At 40.1% G+C, this 16,114-nt stretch overlaps 2 protein-coding genes across 2 annotated transcripts; both read right to left on the bottom strand.

The window, feature by feature from the left end:
- Positions 1 to 4,571: 4,571 nt before the first annotated feature.
- On the bottom strand, positions 4,572 to 10,467 carry LOC121846131. The gene is made up of 4 exons (XM_042319194.1): positions 10,059 to 10,467; positions 7,981 to 8,247; positions 6,248 to 6,363; positions 4,572 to 5,070 (listed from the first exon to the last, which is right to left on the bottom strand). Exons 1-4 carry the CDS (start codon positions 10,361 to 10,363, stop codon positions 4,820 to 4,822), a joined length of 939 nt encoding a protein of 312 aa, XP_042175128.1. The 5' UTR covers positions 10,364 to 10,467; the 3' UTR covers positions 4,572 to 4,819.
- An 859-nt stretch (positions 10,468 to 11,326) lies between these two features.
- LOC112239612 lies at positions 11,327 to 14,640 on the bottom strand. The gene is made up of 4 exons (XM_024408047.2): positions 14,238 to 14,640; positions 13,774 to 14,040; positions 13,452 to 13,558; positions 11,327 to 12,985 (listed from the first exon to the last, which is right to left on the bottom strand). Exons 1-4 carry the CDS (start codon positions 14,528 to 14,530, stop codon positions 12,744 to 12,746), a joined length of 909 nt encoding a protein of 302 aa, XP_024263815.2. The 5' UTR covers positions 14,531 to 14,640; the 3' UTR covers positions 11,327 to 12,743.
- Between the last annotated feature and the right edge of the window lie 1,474 nt (positions 14,641 to 16,114).

The following is a 16,114-nucleotide window of genomic DNA, read 5'->3' as shown; positions in this document are numbered from 1 at the left end:
CTATGCTGTACTGTACTATACTGTACTACTTTACAATGCTGGTGTTGGTATTGTACTATACTGTACTACTCTACTATCCTAGTGTTGGTACTATACTGTACTGTACTATACTGTACTACCCTACCATGCTGGTGTTGGTACTGTACTGTACTGTACTACTCTACCATGCTGGTGTTGGTACTGTACTATACTGTACTACTCTACCATGCTGGTGTTGGTACTGTACTATACTGTACTACTCTACCATGCTGGTGTTGGTACTGTACTATACTGTACTACTCTACCATGCTGGTGTTGGTACTGTACTATACTGTACTACTCTACCATGCTGGTGTTGGTACTGTACTGTACTGTACTACTCTACCATGCTGGTGTTGGTACTGTACTGTACTGTACTACTCTACCATGCTGTTGTTGGTAGTATACTGTACTGTACTACTCTACCATGCTGTTGTTGGTACTGTACTATACTGTACTACTCTACCATGCTGGTGTTGGTACTATACTGTACTGTACTACTCTACCATGCTGTTGTTGGTACTATACTGTACTGTACTACTCTACCATGCTGGTGTTGGTACTGTACTGTACTACTCTACCATGCTGGTGTTGGTACTATACTGTACTGTACTACTCTACCATGCTGGTGTTGGTCCTGTACTGTACTACTCTACCATGCTGTTGTTGGTACTGTACTATACTGTACTACTCTACCATGCTGGTGTTGGTACTATACTGTACTGTACTACTCTACCATGCTGTTGTTGGTACTATACTGTACTGTACTACTCTACCATGCTGGTGTTGGTCCTGTACTGTACTACTCTACCATGCTGGTGTTGGTACTATACTATACTGTACTACTCTACCATGCTGTTGTTGGTGCTATACTATACTGTACTACTCTACCATGCTGCTGTGGGTGCTATACTATACTGTACTACTCTACCATGCTGGTGTTGTTACTGTACTGTACTACTCTACCATGCTGGTGTTGGTACTATACTATACTGTAATACTCTACCATACTAGTGTTGGTACTATACTGTACTGTACTACTCTATGGTGGTGCTGCCCACTCTATCAAAGTGGGCAGCACCGTCAACAGGTGAAAACATGTAACTGCACTCTTCATGGAAGGTGGAAGGTTTGGGATAGTTACAGTATGCAGAGCTGGTAAGAGCTAGCCTGCCTGTCCTCCTGACCACTATATTCTGTCCAGTCGCGGTCAGAAAGCTTTTTCCATCCACTTACTTATTGAAATATTTAGATTACTAGAGTACTACAGTTCATATTTTATTACAGTCTATCTCAATCCCGTACAAGCATTTTTTTTCATAACAAGAATCCACAAGAAACAGAACTTTGTGGGCTTTTGCAAAACAGTAAATCCATTTTCAAGGTGAAGTTGCCTTCTCAAAACATAAGTAAATTCATCAAAAGAACATGACTGCCTGCAAGAACATTAACACAACCATACTTATCTCTCGAGTCCAAGCAGACAAAACAGGAAGTTAAAGTATTTTAAAAATCCCAGTAGATCAACACATTTTATTTCTATTTCTATTTTTTGGTCACTAAATCCTGATGATTAAAATTGGAAGCACAACTATCTAAAGGTGTGGAATGATGGGCAAATATTTCACCAAACAATTTCATACACAGGAAATCAAATATAATTCCTGGTAAAAACATTGAAAAAAATAAGCACATTGTGTGCAGGACTCATTCATCGGTATCATCACAATCCAATTCCATGTATTCAATTCAAAAGTTGGTTCGCTGATAGTTTAAAAAAAACTTTCCATAGCTACACAGAAACACAATTCACAATAGAACATGGAAAAGTGAATACAATGGAGAAACACTACTGATATGAACCTATAAGTCTAAATCCACACCAAAGCAAAGCTCTATACTGGAAGGTCACAATGTGGGAGATGAAAAGGAACCCAACTTAATTGTTTGCGTCTCTGCATATCCGCAATACTGCAAAAAAAAAATCTAAATCATAACAATTAGACAGTCCCCATTGTCTAGATCTTCCCATATATTTTACATAGTATCACACTGATGGGATGATTTAGAATTTTGCCCAGTAGTATTTACTGATTGCCGGGAAATTTCACACATTTCTCTTCTGATGAAAACAATGTGTTAATAGTCCATGAACGGGTACTAAGGCAAGAAAATGATCAGAAGTTCTGTAAATGTACACTGTAATGTGAACGCAACATGTTAAGTGTTGGTCCCATGTTTCATGAGCTGAAATAAAAGATCCCAGAAGTGTTCCACACACACAAGGTTATTTCTCTCAAATGTTGAGCACATATTTTTTTACAACCCTATTAGTGAGCATTTCTCCTTTGCCAAGATAATCCATCCACCTGACAGGTGTGACATATGTAGAAGCTGATTAAACATCATTACTTTGATTAAACATCATTACACAGGTGCACCTTGTGCTGTGAACAATAAAAGGCCACTCTAAAATTTAATTTTTTGTTTTGAGGGAGCGTGCAATTGCCATGCTGAGTGCAGGAATGTCCACCAGAGCTTTGCCAGATAATTTAATGTTAATTTCTTTTACCATCAAATCAAATGTTATTTGTCACATGCACCGAATACAACAGGTGTAGATCTTACCGTGAAATGCTAACTTACAAGCCCTTCACCAACAATGCAGTTCAAGAAATAGAGTTAAGAAAATATTTACTAAATAAACTAAAGGAAAAAATGTAATAAAAGTAACAATAAAATAACAATAACGAGGCTATATACAGGGGGTACCGGTACCAAGTCAATGTGCAGGGGTACAGGTTAGTCGAGGTAATTTGTACATGTAGGTAGGGGTAAAGTGACTATGCATAGATAATAAACAGTGAGTAGCAGCAGTGTAAAAACAAAAGGGGGGAGTCAATGCAAATAGTCAGGGTGACCATTTAATTAATTGTTCAGCAGTCTTGTGGCTTGGGGATAGAAGCTGTTAATTAAGGAGCCTTTTGGACCTAGACTTGGAGCTCCGGAACCGCTTGCCGTGCAGTAGCAGAGAGAACAGTCTATGACTTGGGTGACTGGAGTCTTTGACAATTTTTTGGGCCTTCCTCAGACACTGCCTAGCATATAGGTCTTGGATGGCAGGAAGCTTGGTCCCAGTGATGTACTGGGCGTACGCACTACCCCCTGTAGCGCCTTATGGTGGGAGGCCGAGCAGTTGCCATACCAGGATGTGATAGAACCGGTCAGGATGCTCTCGATGGTGTAGCTGTAGAACTTTTTGAGGATCTGGGACCCATGACAAATCTTTTTTGAGGGGGAAAGGTTTTGTTGTGCCCTCTTCAGGACTGTGTTGATGTGTTTGGACCATGTTAGTTTGTTGGTGATGTGGACAACAAGGAACATGAAACTCTCGACCTGCTCCACTACAGCCCATTCGATGTGAATGGTGGCATGTTCGGCCCTCCTTTTCCTGTCGTCCACAATCATCTCCTCTGTCTTGCTCACAGTGAGGGAAAGTTTGTTGTCCTGGCCTATAGGCTGTCTCATCATTGTCGGTGATCAGACCTACCACTGTTGTGCAAACTTAATGATGGTGTTGGAGTCGGGTGTGAACAGGGAGTACAGAAGGCGACTACCACAAGCCGCCGTCAACGTGGTTTTAGAGGATTGGGCACTACGTCCAACTGACCTCACAACCGCAGACCACGTGTATGGTGTCATGTGGGCGAGCGGTTTGCTGATGGCAACATTGTGAACAGAGTGCCCCATGGTGGCAGTGGGGTTATGGTATGGCAGGCATAAGCTACGGACAATGAACACAATTGCATTTTATCAATGGCAATTTGAATGCACAGAAATAAGGCCTATTTTGAGGCCCATTTTTTAAAGGTATCTTTGACCAACAGATACAAATCTGTATTCGCAGTCATTTAAAATCCATAGATTAGGGCCTAATGAATGCATTTAAATTGACTGATTTCCTCATATGAACTGTAACTCAGACAATGCAAATAGTCCAGGTAACCATTTGGTTGTTCAGGAGTCTTATGGCTTGTTTGGTCCAATCTAGTTGGTTGTTGATGTGGACACCCAAGAACTTGAAGCTCTCAACCTGCTCCACTACAGCCCCGTCGATGAGAATAGGGGCGTGCTCGGTGCTCCTTTTCCTGTAGTCCACAATCATCTCCTTAGTCTTGGTTACGTTGAAGGATAGGTTGTTATTCTGGCACCACCCGGCCAGGTCTCTGACCTCCTCTCTATAGGCTGTCTCGTCGTTGTCGGTGATCAGGCCTACCACTGTTGTGTCGTCAGCAAACTTAATGATGGTGTTGGAGTCGTGCCTGGCCATGCAGTCGTGGGTGAACAGGGAGTACAGGAGGGGACTGAGCACTTACCCCTGGGGAGCTCCAGTGTTGAGGATCAGCGTGGCAGATGTGTTGCTACCTACCCTCACCACCTGGGGGCGGCCAGTCAGGATGTCCAGGATCCAGTTGCAGAGGGAGGTGTTTAGTTCCAGGATCCTTAGCTTGGTGATGAGCTTTGAGGGTACTATGGTGTTGAACGCTGAGCTGTAGTCAATGAACAGCATTCTCACATAGATGTTCCTTTCGTCCAGGTGGGAAAGGGCAGTGTGGAGTGCAATAGAGATTGCAACATCTGTGGATCAACCAATCATGTTGTAAAGCAAAACATTATAATTATAAGATGAGATTATCAACATGAAATTCATGAAATTGTAGGCTACTCCAAAATATGATCGATAAGTGATGGAAGGTATACTTTTGATTCTTTCCCCTTGGATACTGCTGTAAGAGTAAGCCTACAACATATGAAAACAGTCATAGAAATCATTAATGTCTTCAAGGATCTCCTTATACTCTGCGGTATCCCGGTCCAGGTGCATCTCTCTTTTCACCCATATTTTGAGGTCTTTTGCTTGACCATCGTTGATTATCCCCTTGTAGAGATATTCATTGACCAGGTCAGTGTAGCCATATCTGTAGTAGCTCCTTGTGCCTTCATCAGACATGTCAACTTTACCCTCGGTACGTAGTGCGGCGTCAACAAATCCTACAATAAGAGTGCATATTTTCACATTTACAAGGGATTTTTACACGTTGAGAGAATGAATGTTAGTGATTCAAACACTAGTCCTTCTCAACTACACATTTTGTCTAGGCAGCCAATAGTGCACGGGCGCTAGATCTGCACTATCAATTATCTAGCTAGGCTTGATGTGCATATCCGGTAATACACTCATGTCTCCTGTAGACGGCACGTATATAAAAGCCTCCTCCATTCAGGCTGCAAATGCATAGTTTACCTCGTTAACTAGCTTTAATGGTGAAAAGGCAGAAAATAACAGGGAAAATATGCATACTATCTTTATGAAACACCTTTTTCCACCACCATTTTCATATTTTCAGACAATTTAGGATGCTGCACACAGCGTTCAGCCAATTAAAGGAGTCCAACATCCTAAATGATCAGAAAATACAAAAATGGTGATGGAAATGGTGTTTCATAAAGAAAGTATGCATTTTTTCCCTGTTTCCACCCCCCGCCCACCTTCTCGCCACTAAAGTGAGGAAAATGATGCCTTTACAGCCTGAATGGAGGATGCTTTATGTATGAGCTGGTCCATGGGGGACATGAATGTATTACCTGGGAATGCACATCAAGCCTAAATGACATAGCTGCAGGACATAGAGGTGCTGAGGGTGCTGCGCACCCACTGAAAAATCATAATAAAACAAAAATTACACACAAAACAAATAATCTCACAAAGTAGTGCACTGGGCCTTTTTCTATGTCAAATCACAGCACCTTCACCCCAAACATCTTCCCGCAGCTATGCTAAATGATAGTGCAGATCTAGCGCCGGGTGCGCTATCGGGTGCCTAGGCTACTACAAGTTCATAAAACAATCTAAAACATTGACGGAAAAGCAAATACTGAATACCTTTGTAAGATTTATGTTTAACACTAAATATCCATATGATGAGGGGAAAATATACACTGCCGGTCAAAAGTTTTAGAACACCTACTCATTGAAGGTTTTTCTTTATCACTTTAACACTTTTTTGGTTACTACATGATACCATATGTGTTATTTCATAGTGTTGATGTCTTCACTATTATTCTACAATATAGAACATAGTAAAAATAAAGAAACACCCTTGAAGGAGTAGGTTTTCTAAAACGTTTGACCGGTAGTGTATATACTGTATGTATATATATTTTTTACCAGCATCATGTCTGAGCATCTGGGAAGCTATAGGATGACCCATGATAAAAGCTTGCTCCAGCATTTTTACTGCACAATCATCTTTTCCGCTTAGCATTGTTTGTGTCAAAATCCACCTGTGAACAGGGGGGGTAAGCATTAAAGATAACACACAGAGCAGGGGAGCTGCACAGGCAATGTCCAGAAACAACCTCTTACACTTACCCCCGTGGAACTTGTGGTTTTATGAAAATATGGGATAGGTATAATCGGATTGTAAAGAAAAATAATGTGCCATTCAAAATCCTCAATGGAAACGGTTTTAAAAAAACAGTTACTTTCAGGAATTTTGTTAATTTATCATTTGTAACCAGAAAAGTCTGTCATTGTAAGGGTAAGAGGTTGTTTCTGTTTTTTTCCCCAATTTCCAATTAAGTTTACACTTGTTCAGTCCCACTCAAGCAGGGTTGGGGTCAATTCTGAATTGAGAATTGCTCTTTAATTTGAATTTAACTCTTGAATTAGGAAGCAGAATTTGAATTCATCTTGAATGAGATTTAAAGTATAATTTAATTCCATGAAATTCAATGAAATTCAAATGGCTTATTTATTCTATCACCATAGAAATGTTTATTTTGACATCATGTACAACCTGGTCTCAGAGCATATTGTGTTATTCTGTACGTATCCATTTAATATGATAGGTTACATTTCGCATGATATGCCTTAAATTGTGGATGTCCATCACCCATTTCGTATGATATGGTACGAATTACAATTCATAATATATTACAAATTTGCAAAACGCACAATATGTTACAAAATGTACAATAATACCTGCTAGGTGGCTAACATTAGCTAATGTTAGCTAGGCTAGGGGTTAGGCTTAGAAATTAAGGTTAGGGTTAAGATTAGGAGTTAGATTAAAGGGTTAGGGGAACGTGTTAGCTAAAATGGTTAAGGTTCAGGTTAGGGAAGAGTTAGTTAAAAGGGTTAAGGTTAGGGTTAGGGGATGAAGAAGGGTTAGCTAATATTCTAAGTAGTTGCAAAGTAGAAAAAAGTAGTAAGTTGAAAAGTTGCTTATTAGCTAAAATACGAAACACCCACCCATCCACCCCAACCAACCACCCTACTTTAATTTTTTGCCTTAAGTTACCATCTGTCTTATGTAACCATACCAAACGTAACATGTCATACTAAATTGTGTCCCGGATTTACATTCACTATGTTACGTCTAGACTATGAGACCAGGCTGTCATGTAGGGTTACCAACACCATGTAGCATACATTTAATTTAAAAAATGCATTCTCCTAAAACAATTTTAAATAATTACAGTGGTCAGCAAATATTCTAAGATCATATTGTGGGTTGTCTATAATAATTAATAAATCCCTCAATATTTTTTAATATCAGATAATTTTTGGCAAGAATGCATTACATCAAACACTACAGTATGGAAGGGAACATTCTAACATCTCATATAATAAAACAAATATTTGGAATGGTATGTGTATTTATTGCATTAATGAGTGGCATATCCTTTGGATAAAACATTTGTTTCATGTCTCAGTTGATTTGGCTTGAATTGCTTTGAATTAAATTATACTTCCTGCAATTGAAATTCAATTCAAATGATGCTTCCTGAATTGACCCCAACCCTGCGCTCAAGGATGAATAACTATTTACAATCGTTAAGGGGAGGGAACTTGTACACATATCGGGGGAAAGCCTTGAGCATTTCTAAAGCATTCACCTGCATATTTTAGATTCTTTGCTGCTACCAGTGGTCAGAGCATCTCTGTGATCCTGGTAAAGAACCCTCATGGTTAACAGGTTCTGTCCAGTTGGGTCATAATCAAGGCTCATGATCATCTCATGAAGCCTTGGATTCACTTGTAGGAGACGATCCAGTCGTACATTGTTTAGGGCCTTCTTCAGAGAATCTTTAGGTGGAATATGGTCTGCCTCTGTAATGCCTTCATTCTCCTTATCACACCAAGATGGTCGAAATTTCTTGTCACTTATGAGGAGAGAAGAAGAATTAGTAGGTCAGGTTTACATAATTTGTTTAACCTCGTCCCCAGTCTCGAATTGCTGGCGTGTAGAGCCTGGTAACAGTGTGGGACTAATTGGAATTCTGGGGGTGTGGATTTATTGAGTGAAATGCTAATCAATTAAAATTCTGAGTGAATCACACGATTATGAGGCGTGAATCTAAATCGAGACGGGAATGGAGAGCGAGCCTGTGACAGTAGATGGGACTTAAAAAATATTTAAAAATCGGCGAGGAAAATGTATGTTAAATCACATTGACCGTATTACTATTTCTAAAATGCATACTTTCCGATTTTCTAAGCTCACTTTAAATCACTTGTGGTGCTGGCGTTTGAAGTCCACAATGTAGGGGGGAGGTTCTAAGGGTTATGCTAGAGGATGGACTGAGAGATCATTCAATTAAAACCAGAGGTTGTTTCATCCGCTTCTGCCATAGACAACTATTCAACTTCCATTCTGAGGCCCTGTGAAACCATATGGTTCGACAGAGAGCCAGCTGGTGGACGAGATTATTAGTTTGTCAATGGGGTTGGAATTATATACATGCTGTCATGAACATTATGTCCTAGGCCTATCCATAACAAGGCCTATTGTATTCAGCTATCAAAGTAGACTTTAATCTAACCCCTTTTAAACATTGTGTGTTTGTTGTTCATCTATTTCTTCTGCGTCCATTGATAGTAACCATTAGTCTGTGTGATTAACGGTAGCAATGTTTGCGGATCCCGAAGGGGTTCACGAGCGTTTTTTCTCACAAAAACGTTGTTCGAGTTCGAATGATTTGAGCTACAAACTATTGAGACTCTCACAAACATGTACTTGTAATCTGTTTTGCTCTATAACGCTCACAAGCTACACAATAGTAGTTCGAAGGTAAAGAGTTATTCTACATAGAAGATCAAAGGAAATCAATAGGGTCTATAATACTCTAATAAGTTCACATAGTTGCTGTTATAAACTCCAAACTCAACACAGTTGTCACTGACTAGTTAAATATTAATTTCCCAATGAGCAAACACTTTCTATACTTACTACATTCTTATAAATTGCTTTTAATCAGGTTCTTGTTTGGCGGACCTTATTTTTCTTATTGACATCCATCAATAAAACTCATGAATGCTACTGTTTTTGTCATTTACTTGTAGCCCTGGTTGTCCTGAAAATAAACTGCTGAAACACTTCTCTGTGAGGCTAAATATAAGGGTTGGACATGCAGATAAATGACAGTAGCGATTTCTATTTTTTTTTTTACACATATTTAACACCTTATTTTTGGGGGCACAAAACTACCTCTCTACTTCCATTAGCTTGTATGGGTTACCATCAGACTTCCATTGTTTGTATTGGTTAACTTCAGACGAGTACTGGGACACTTGTGTGGGTCAAAGAGAAAAACAGAGAACACCATCGTGTTTATTCTCCACTTTCTATAAGTTTGTAGGCCAAACCTTCTGGACGCTACAGACGTTTTCGTGAGAAGACTGAGTTTTGGGATGTCTCATGGTCTGTAGTTCGGCCACCTTCCACTACAGATGTGGAACGCTGACATAGGCGGATGCTGTGGGTTGAGATGCAGCCCACGCCAAAATATCTGTTATCTTCAGTTTAAACTGACAGATTTTGATGGGGATATTTTTATTATGTTACTTAGACTGACACACATCATGTAGATGGCTGAAGTATTCCGCTCACACAGTAATTGATTCTGGGTTGATGAGATTAGGCCTTGGTCTACCTGTAACTCCACACAAAAATGTACCCAAATGAAGGACTTACTCTTTATATTTGTGAACATGTCCAAGGCCGTAACCTTTCATTATGTCATCCTCATGTTCGGCATGACGGCACGGTTCTACTCTCTTCTTCCTAGAGTTTCCAGTTCTTCCAGAAGCTTCATTCGACTTTTCCTCCTTCAACCGTGTTCTCTCGTCACCAAAACACTTGTGAGTTCCTGGAGAAATAGAACGTTTCTCCTCTCTGTTCTTTTTAACCACTTGAATCAATATAACCACCCCTACCAGCGCTGCTGCCCCCCACCCTACTGGCCCCAAGAACTCTAACAGCCCGTCTGGAAGACCCATTTCAACTCCTGGTAGTCTGCAATGTCTTGTAGCCCAACTCTTGGTTCTCAGCAAATGTGTCCTCTCTGATCTTAACTCTGAAAAGTTATAATCTTGACACACAGGTTTGTCATGCGGCTTGTGGGATGGGCGGAGTTGTGCAATATATGACCAATGAGTCCAAATTCTAAGTGTGTGTGTGTGTGTTTCTAAGTGAAAGAGAAAGAGATATTTTATACATTACTGGGTGATTACTGCCTGGATACATACACACATGCACACACCCACATACTGTACACACATTCAAACAGAAATATGCTATTTGGAACAAACATGTCTCTCTGACATGGAGATCAAGGAATCATGTTGTCTCTTTTCATGGCCTTTTTAATCTGACTCTCAGCGTACATCATTACAATTGTCCATTGGTGTGTCATAATTATGGACAAAACACACAGCAGCGTTGATCACATTTATTTACCAGGACCTCAGAGTTGTATTATGAAGGAGGACGGCACCATCAACAGGTGGACACCTGCTACTGCACTCTTCAGGTAGATGAAGGATCTGTGGAAGTAGAGGGTTTTACAAACAGCTAAACTTTACACACGACAAACAGAAGATTTAATACAAATAAGAAAGTAATGTCCACTCACTGTCTGCTGCTTCCAAAATAGATGATATTTTAATGACGGTTTTCCCAGGCATTGAGCTAGTGCACACTGCATAATGTTACAATAACTGCAGAGAATCAGGAAATCTAAACATTTTGCAGAGAATCTATAGGCTGTACATTTACCAAATGCAACAGGCAGACTGGATCTACTACTAGTACACTGCTGAACATAATCAACCAGGCACAGACTATACAGTAGGCCAAAAAAACGTTGCAACAATTATGAACAATAAATTATACTCCTCATTATGATATTTATACTGTTAGATTCTGAACAAACGGAGCAAAAACTCAAACGGACGACTACACAAAGCTCAAACCAAGTTTATTCACCCACTGGGTCATACAGCTGCAAAGACAAGGCATGATTACACAAGCAGATATATTTATTACCTTCTAATATGTGGGATAATGTCCTTACACATCTAGACAGCCAATACATCGCTGTTGCTAGGCAGAAACGCAATTGTCCCTCTCACTGGTGTAGTTATAGCACTGCCTGATACTAAAACCTTCATGCATGGAAGTATATGTGTGAAATAGGACTGCAGTATGTTAGAGTTGCGTCAATTCGAATCTGGTATCAGGATAAATATGACAATGAGTCGCCGATTGTATACTATGTATTTTTTAGTAGCTAAGCAATAAATGGTAAATGCAATTTTCGTATATACAAGCTCTCTGTCCCACCTCGCAGGGCAAAACAGAGAACTGACTTGTTCCTGACAAAGATATTATAATATACCCTGGTGACAGTAGTAGTTCCGGCTTCCGAGCCGGCCTGTCAGAGTAGAGACTGGGCGTGGTTTAAACTCACCCAGCCTATCGTTGATTGTTGTCGTACGAGCTGGTACCAGCCCCCGGGCGCTCCAGTTGATAGATGTAACTTGCTGTGTCGAGTATCTATGCGCTCATTCCCTAGATACCGTTATCACATATCTGGTTTCTGTTATTGTTAAGTTTGAGTTGTAACAAAAACAGTCTGTGGTTTGCTACACTATGTTCTGTATGTGTCCGTTTTTATGTTATTTTGTATTTTTCCATCATGAGAAAGGCCCATGGTCCTGAAACTGTTAACAATGTTTCAAATCAGCTATGTTGCATAACACCTACATACATCCACACAAGCCAACAGCAGATAATATTCAATCACATATATGGTAACAGGCTATAGTGCATAACACAGAATCCTCATAAGTAGGAGAGTCATTGTGGTGGGTCTCTCTGGCCTGCCTCCCAGAGTTTTCTTATCACTTCATTTGTTGACTTGACCTCAAGATGCATTCCTCGCCCCTCCCTAGTTTCTCAGCTGGCCTGCCTTATCAGAGACTATTGCCCTTCGACTCCCTCCTTAGAAACATGGAGCAGAATATGAACTTTCTACACTGTAACTTTCCATAAATCCCTATCTACCCTTCCTTGACCCCAGCATATGCTTTCCTTATACATGCAAATTAATCAATGAGTTCTAGAATGGCAACATGAATTAGTATATTTCAAACTAGAATCCAACTATACTGAATTCCATAATTTGCATATCATAGAAACGTTTTTTACTTGGGAACTCCCGTTACACGGACCCAAACATCTATGCACGTGCGCTATCGTACATAAATGTATTTCTAAATGTATTTTGCGACGCGCGCGCGACGTGTCCGGTCTGGTCAGCATGTTAGATTACACAATCTGTATTTACTCTGTGTTGTCTGAGTTTGTTTGCCATTTCTACCACCGGAAAACACGAACATGACGTTTAATGTAATCAAGGATCTCCTTATACTCTTGGGTATCCCGGTCCAGGTGCATCTCTTTTTCCACCCATGAAATGAGCTGTTTTGCTTGATTCTTGTTGATTATCCCCTTCCTGTGGTACGCTTCGACCAGCTCAATGTAGCCACATCTGTAGTAGTGCCTTGTTCCTTCATCAGACATGTCAATGTTACCATCGGTATATGGTGCGGCCAATCCTAGAATAAGTACATCGTTTCAAATAGGGAAAATTTGAACTTTAAAGTGGCATTTTACTCAAAAAGCAATTATGCATTTTTATTTAAAAATATGTTTTTCATTAGTCCATTTTTGATGAAATCCCAAATTGTCCCACACATTGAAGGCATTTAGCTTCAAGTCGCCAGGAAAGCAAGAGCAAGTGTTGATAACAGTATTCTAGGAACTAAACAAGTTTTCTATTAGTCTAGCTCTGATGCTCCATTATTCAAAATGATGATATTCTGAGACCATATCAATGGTGGACTGGTGAGAAATATACTGTATGCATATCTTCGTTTTTTTGTAAAATACTCCTAATATAACATACAGGCAAACTCAGCGACTAAGACAAACTTAGTGAAAATGTTACTTTTGTAAGCGACACTAAAGATCTACAGTGTCTACTGTAAGATGAGGGAACAGGAAAAGAATCCATGTTTTTACCTGCGTCTTCTCTGAGCTGCCAGGAAGATATAGGATGACCCATGATAAAAGCCTTCCTCAGCATAAGTGCAGCATCTCCGTCTACGATTGTCTCTGCCAGCAGATGACTAGAACACAGAAAACATGACAACGGAAAAGGTGATGACCACACCTATGTTTTGATGGCTGAGAATAACTACGGTGCCATGTACGACGTTACACATCATCATCATGGTGGACATTTTGCTATTCTGCCTTAACTGGACAATGTATTTTCCTTGATATCTGCTAAACCATACACGATAACACAGAAAAGGTGTTGCCTACTCTAAAAAGCATTCACCTGGATACTTGAGATTCCCTGCTGTTTCCAGTAGTCAGAGCATCTCTGTGATCCTGGTAAAGAACCCTCATGGTTAACAGGTTCTGTCCAGTTGGGTCATAATCAAGGCTCATGATCATCTCATGAAGCCTTGGATTCACTTGTAGGAGACGATCCAGTCGTTCATGGTTTCGGGCTATCCTCAGAGAAGCCAATGGTGGAATATGGTCTGCCTCTGCCATGCCAAAGTTACCCAGACCAAACTGAGATGGTCTACCTTTTTTAACACTTATGAGGATAGAACAGGAAGTATCAGTGGGCTAACATCATTCTTGTGTCAATTCAAAAGGAATTATACAATGTAATAGGAATTATATCATGAAAATAATGGTATAATAGGCCTATCCATGCTCTTATGAATAAAAAGGCACATTGTACTCAGTAAAGAAGACTTGATAGAAATATGTAAAAAATGATAGACCTACTTTTTATAAGTGTCAACCACTCCAAGGCCGTAAGCAATTATGATGGTAGTTTCATTGCTGCTCGGCTGTCCTTCTGTCTTCTTGCTGGCAGCATTTCCAGTGGGTTCATTTCCAGAAGCTTCATTTGACTTTACCTTCACGGAACGTGTTATTATGGGACTTCCTGGATGATATGAAGGTTTCTTATGAATCGCCTTAATCAATATAAAGCCCCCTACTGCGACTGTTCCCAATGCTACTGGAAACGCAAGGGGCCCCAAAAACGGTATCAGACCCAAGGCTGGAAGACCCATTTCAACTCTTGGTAGCCTACAATGTCTTGTAGCCCAACTCTGGTTTCTCAGCAAATGTCCTCTCTGAGTTGAGCTCTTATACTCTTGACGCAGTTAGAAATGTTTGCCAGATGGCACAGAACAGTGGTGGTGCTGTAGAGCAGCAAATGACCAATGAGTCATGAAGTCTATAAATAGGCCTCTTTGTTTGTGTTAGAAAAGGCAGGCCATGGGGAGGAATGCTCAAAGTTGGAATTGCTGGAGAAGAGCTCATATCCACATTCTGAACTTATGTACTTTAAGGGAGAACTTGTAGGATAGTAAGGGTTTGAACAGGGGTTTATTAAGTGGGTGGGGCAATGTTCTGAGTGTTCCATATAGAAATGCAATGCATAGAGCAGCTCACATGATGCCCTACTGTTTATGACTGAGAACCATGTGTCACGCCCTGGTCTTAGTATTTTGTGTTTTCTTTATTATTTTGGTCAGGCCAGGGTGTGACATGGGTTATTTATGTGGTGTGTTTTGTCTTGGGGTTTTTCGTAGGTATTTGGGATTGTGGCTTAGTGGGGTTTTCTAGCATAGTCTATGGCTGTCTGGAGTGGTTCTCAATCAGAGGCAGGTGTTTATCGTTGTCTCTGACTGAACTATATTTAGGCAGCCATATTGTTTGAGTGTTTTGTGGGTGATTGTTCCTGTCTCTGTTTGTTTGCACCAGATAGGCTGTTTAGGTTTTCACGTTACGTTTTTGTATTGTTTGTGTTTATTAATTAATTAATTAATTAATTAGACAGAACACAGAGCTGGGGAACATCGCAGAAAAGTCCAATACACTGATTGACACATCTCTGCCACCTGTAACACAGAAAACATCACAGAAAAGTCCAACATACTGATTGACACATCTCTGCCACCTGTAACACAGAAAACATCACAGAAAAGTCCAATATACTGATTGACACATCTCTGCCACCTATAACACAGAAAACATCACAGAAAAGCTGCCTCTCTGCAAGGTGTTGAAAGCATTCATGTTAACTCCAATGCTTCCCACAGTTGTGTCAAGTTGGCTGGATGTCCTATGGGTGGTGGACCATTCTTGATACATGCCGGAAACTGTTGAGCGTGAAACCCCCCTGGCACCTACTACCATATCCCGTTCAAAGCCACTTCAATATTTTGTCTTGGCCATTCACCTGATGGTTTATTATGGACCCTTAAAATAAAGTGTTACCCATCAGATCCTACTTGTAAATGAATAAACATTTATATTTGACAAAGAAGAAAATCACTGAATAAATGCCTTATAGATGACAATTGGCTTATATAATACCTTATAACAGCCTAACTACATATGATTAAATGATTCCCTGTCATGTGTTCTCCCCTGCCCACTTAGCTAAGGGATTAAATATTAGGCTACCAATAACTGAATAGAAGAAAACAGAGAGAGAGAAGGAGATAGAGAGATTGTCAGTCCCTTGATGTTTCGGCTATATAATACAGCCAATGGATACATTAAGGAACTGGCTGTTTCTCTCTCTGTCTCTGTTTTCTCCTATTGAATTCAATATGAAACCTTATGTGTTTGTCATAGAACGATGC

This window comes from Oncorhynchus tshawytscha, unplaced genomic scaffold (genome assembly GCF_018296145.1).
Source record: "Oncorhynchus tshawytscha isolate Ot180627B unplaced genomic scaffold, Otsh_v2.0 Un_scaffold_1341_pilon_pilon, whole genome shotgun sequence".
Lineage (NCBI taxonomy): Eukaryota > Metazoa > Chordata > Actinopteri > Salmoniformes > Salmonidae > Oncorhynchus > Oncorhynchus tshawytscha.
Note: the sequence above shows the minus strand (reverse complement) of the source record. Positions and strands in the feature narration are given on the sequence as shown.

Bases quoted from the DNA above. Each gene is read 5' to 3' on its own strand.
- LOC121846131 (XM_042319194.1), bottom strand. From the start codon at position 10,363: ATGGGTCTTCCAGACGGGCTGTTAGAGTTCTTGGGGCCAGTAGGGTGG. The intron at 6,364-7,980 runs GTGAATGCTTTA...CCCTGTTCACAG, and splicing joins AAAGAATCTAAAATATGCAG to GTGGATTTTGACACAAACAA. The intron at 5,071-6,247 runs GTAAAAAATATA...CTCTTATTGTAG, and splicing joins GATGCTCAGACATGATGCTG to GATTTGTTGACGCCGCACTA.
- LOC112239612 (XM_024408047.2), bottom strand. From the start codon at position 14,530: ATGGGTCTTCCAGCCTTGGGTCTGATACCGTTTTTGGGGCCCCTTGCG. The intron at 13,559-13,773 runs GTGAATGCTTTT...TCTGTGTTCTAG, and splicing joins AGGGAATCTCAAGTATCCAG to TCATCTGCTGGCAGAGACAA. The intron at 12,986-13,451 runs GTAAAAACATGG...TACTTATTCTAG, and splicing joins GCAGCTCAGAGAAGACGCAG to GATTGGCCGCACCATATACC.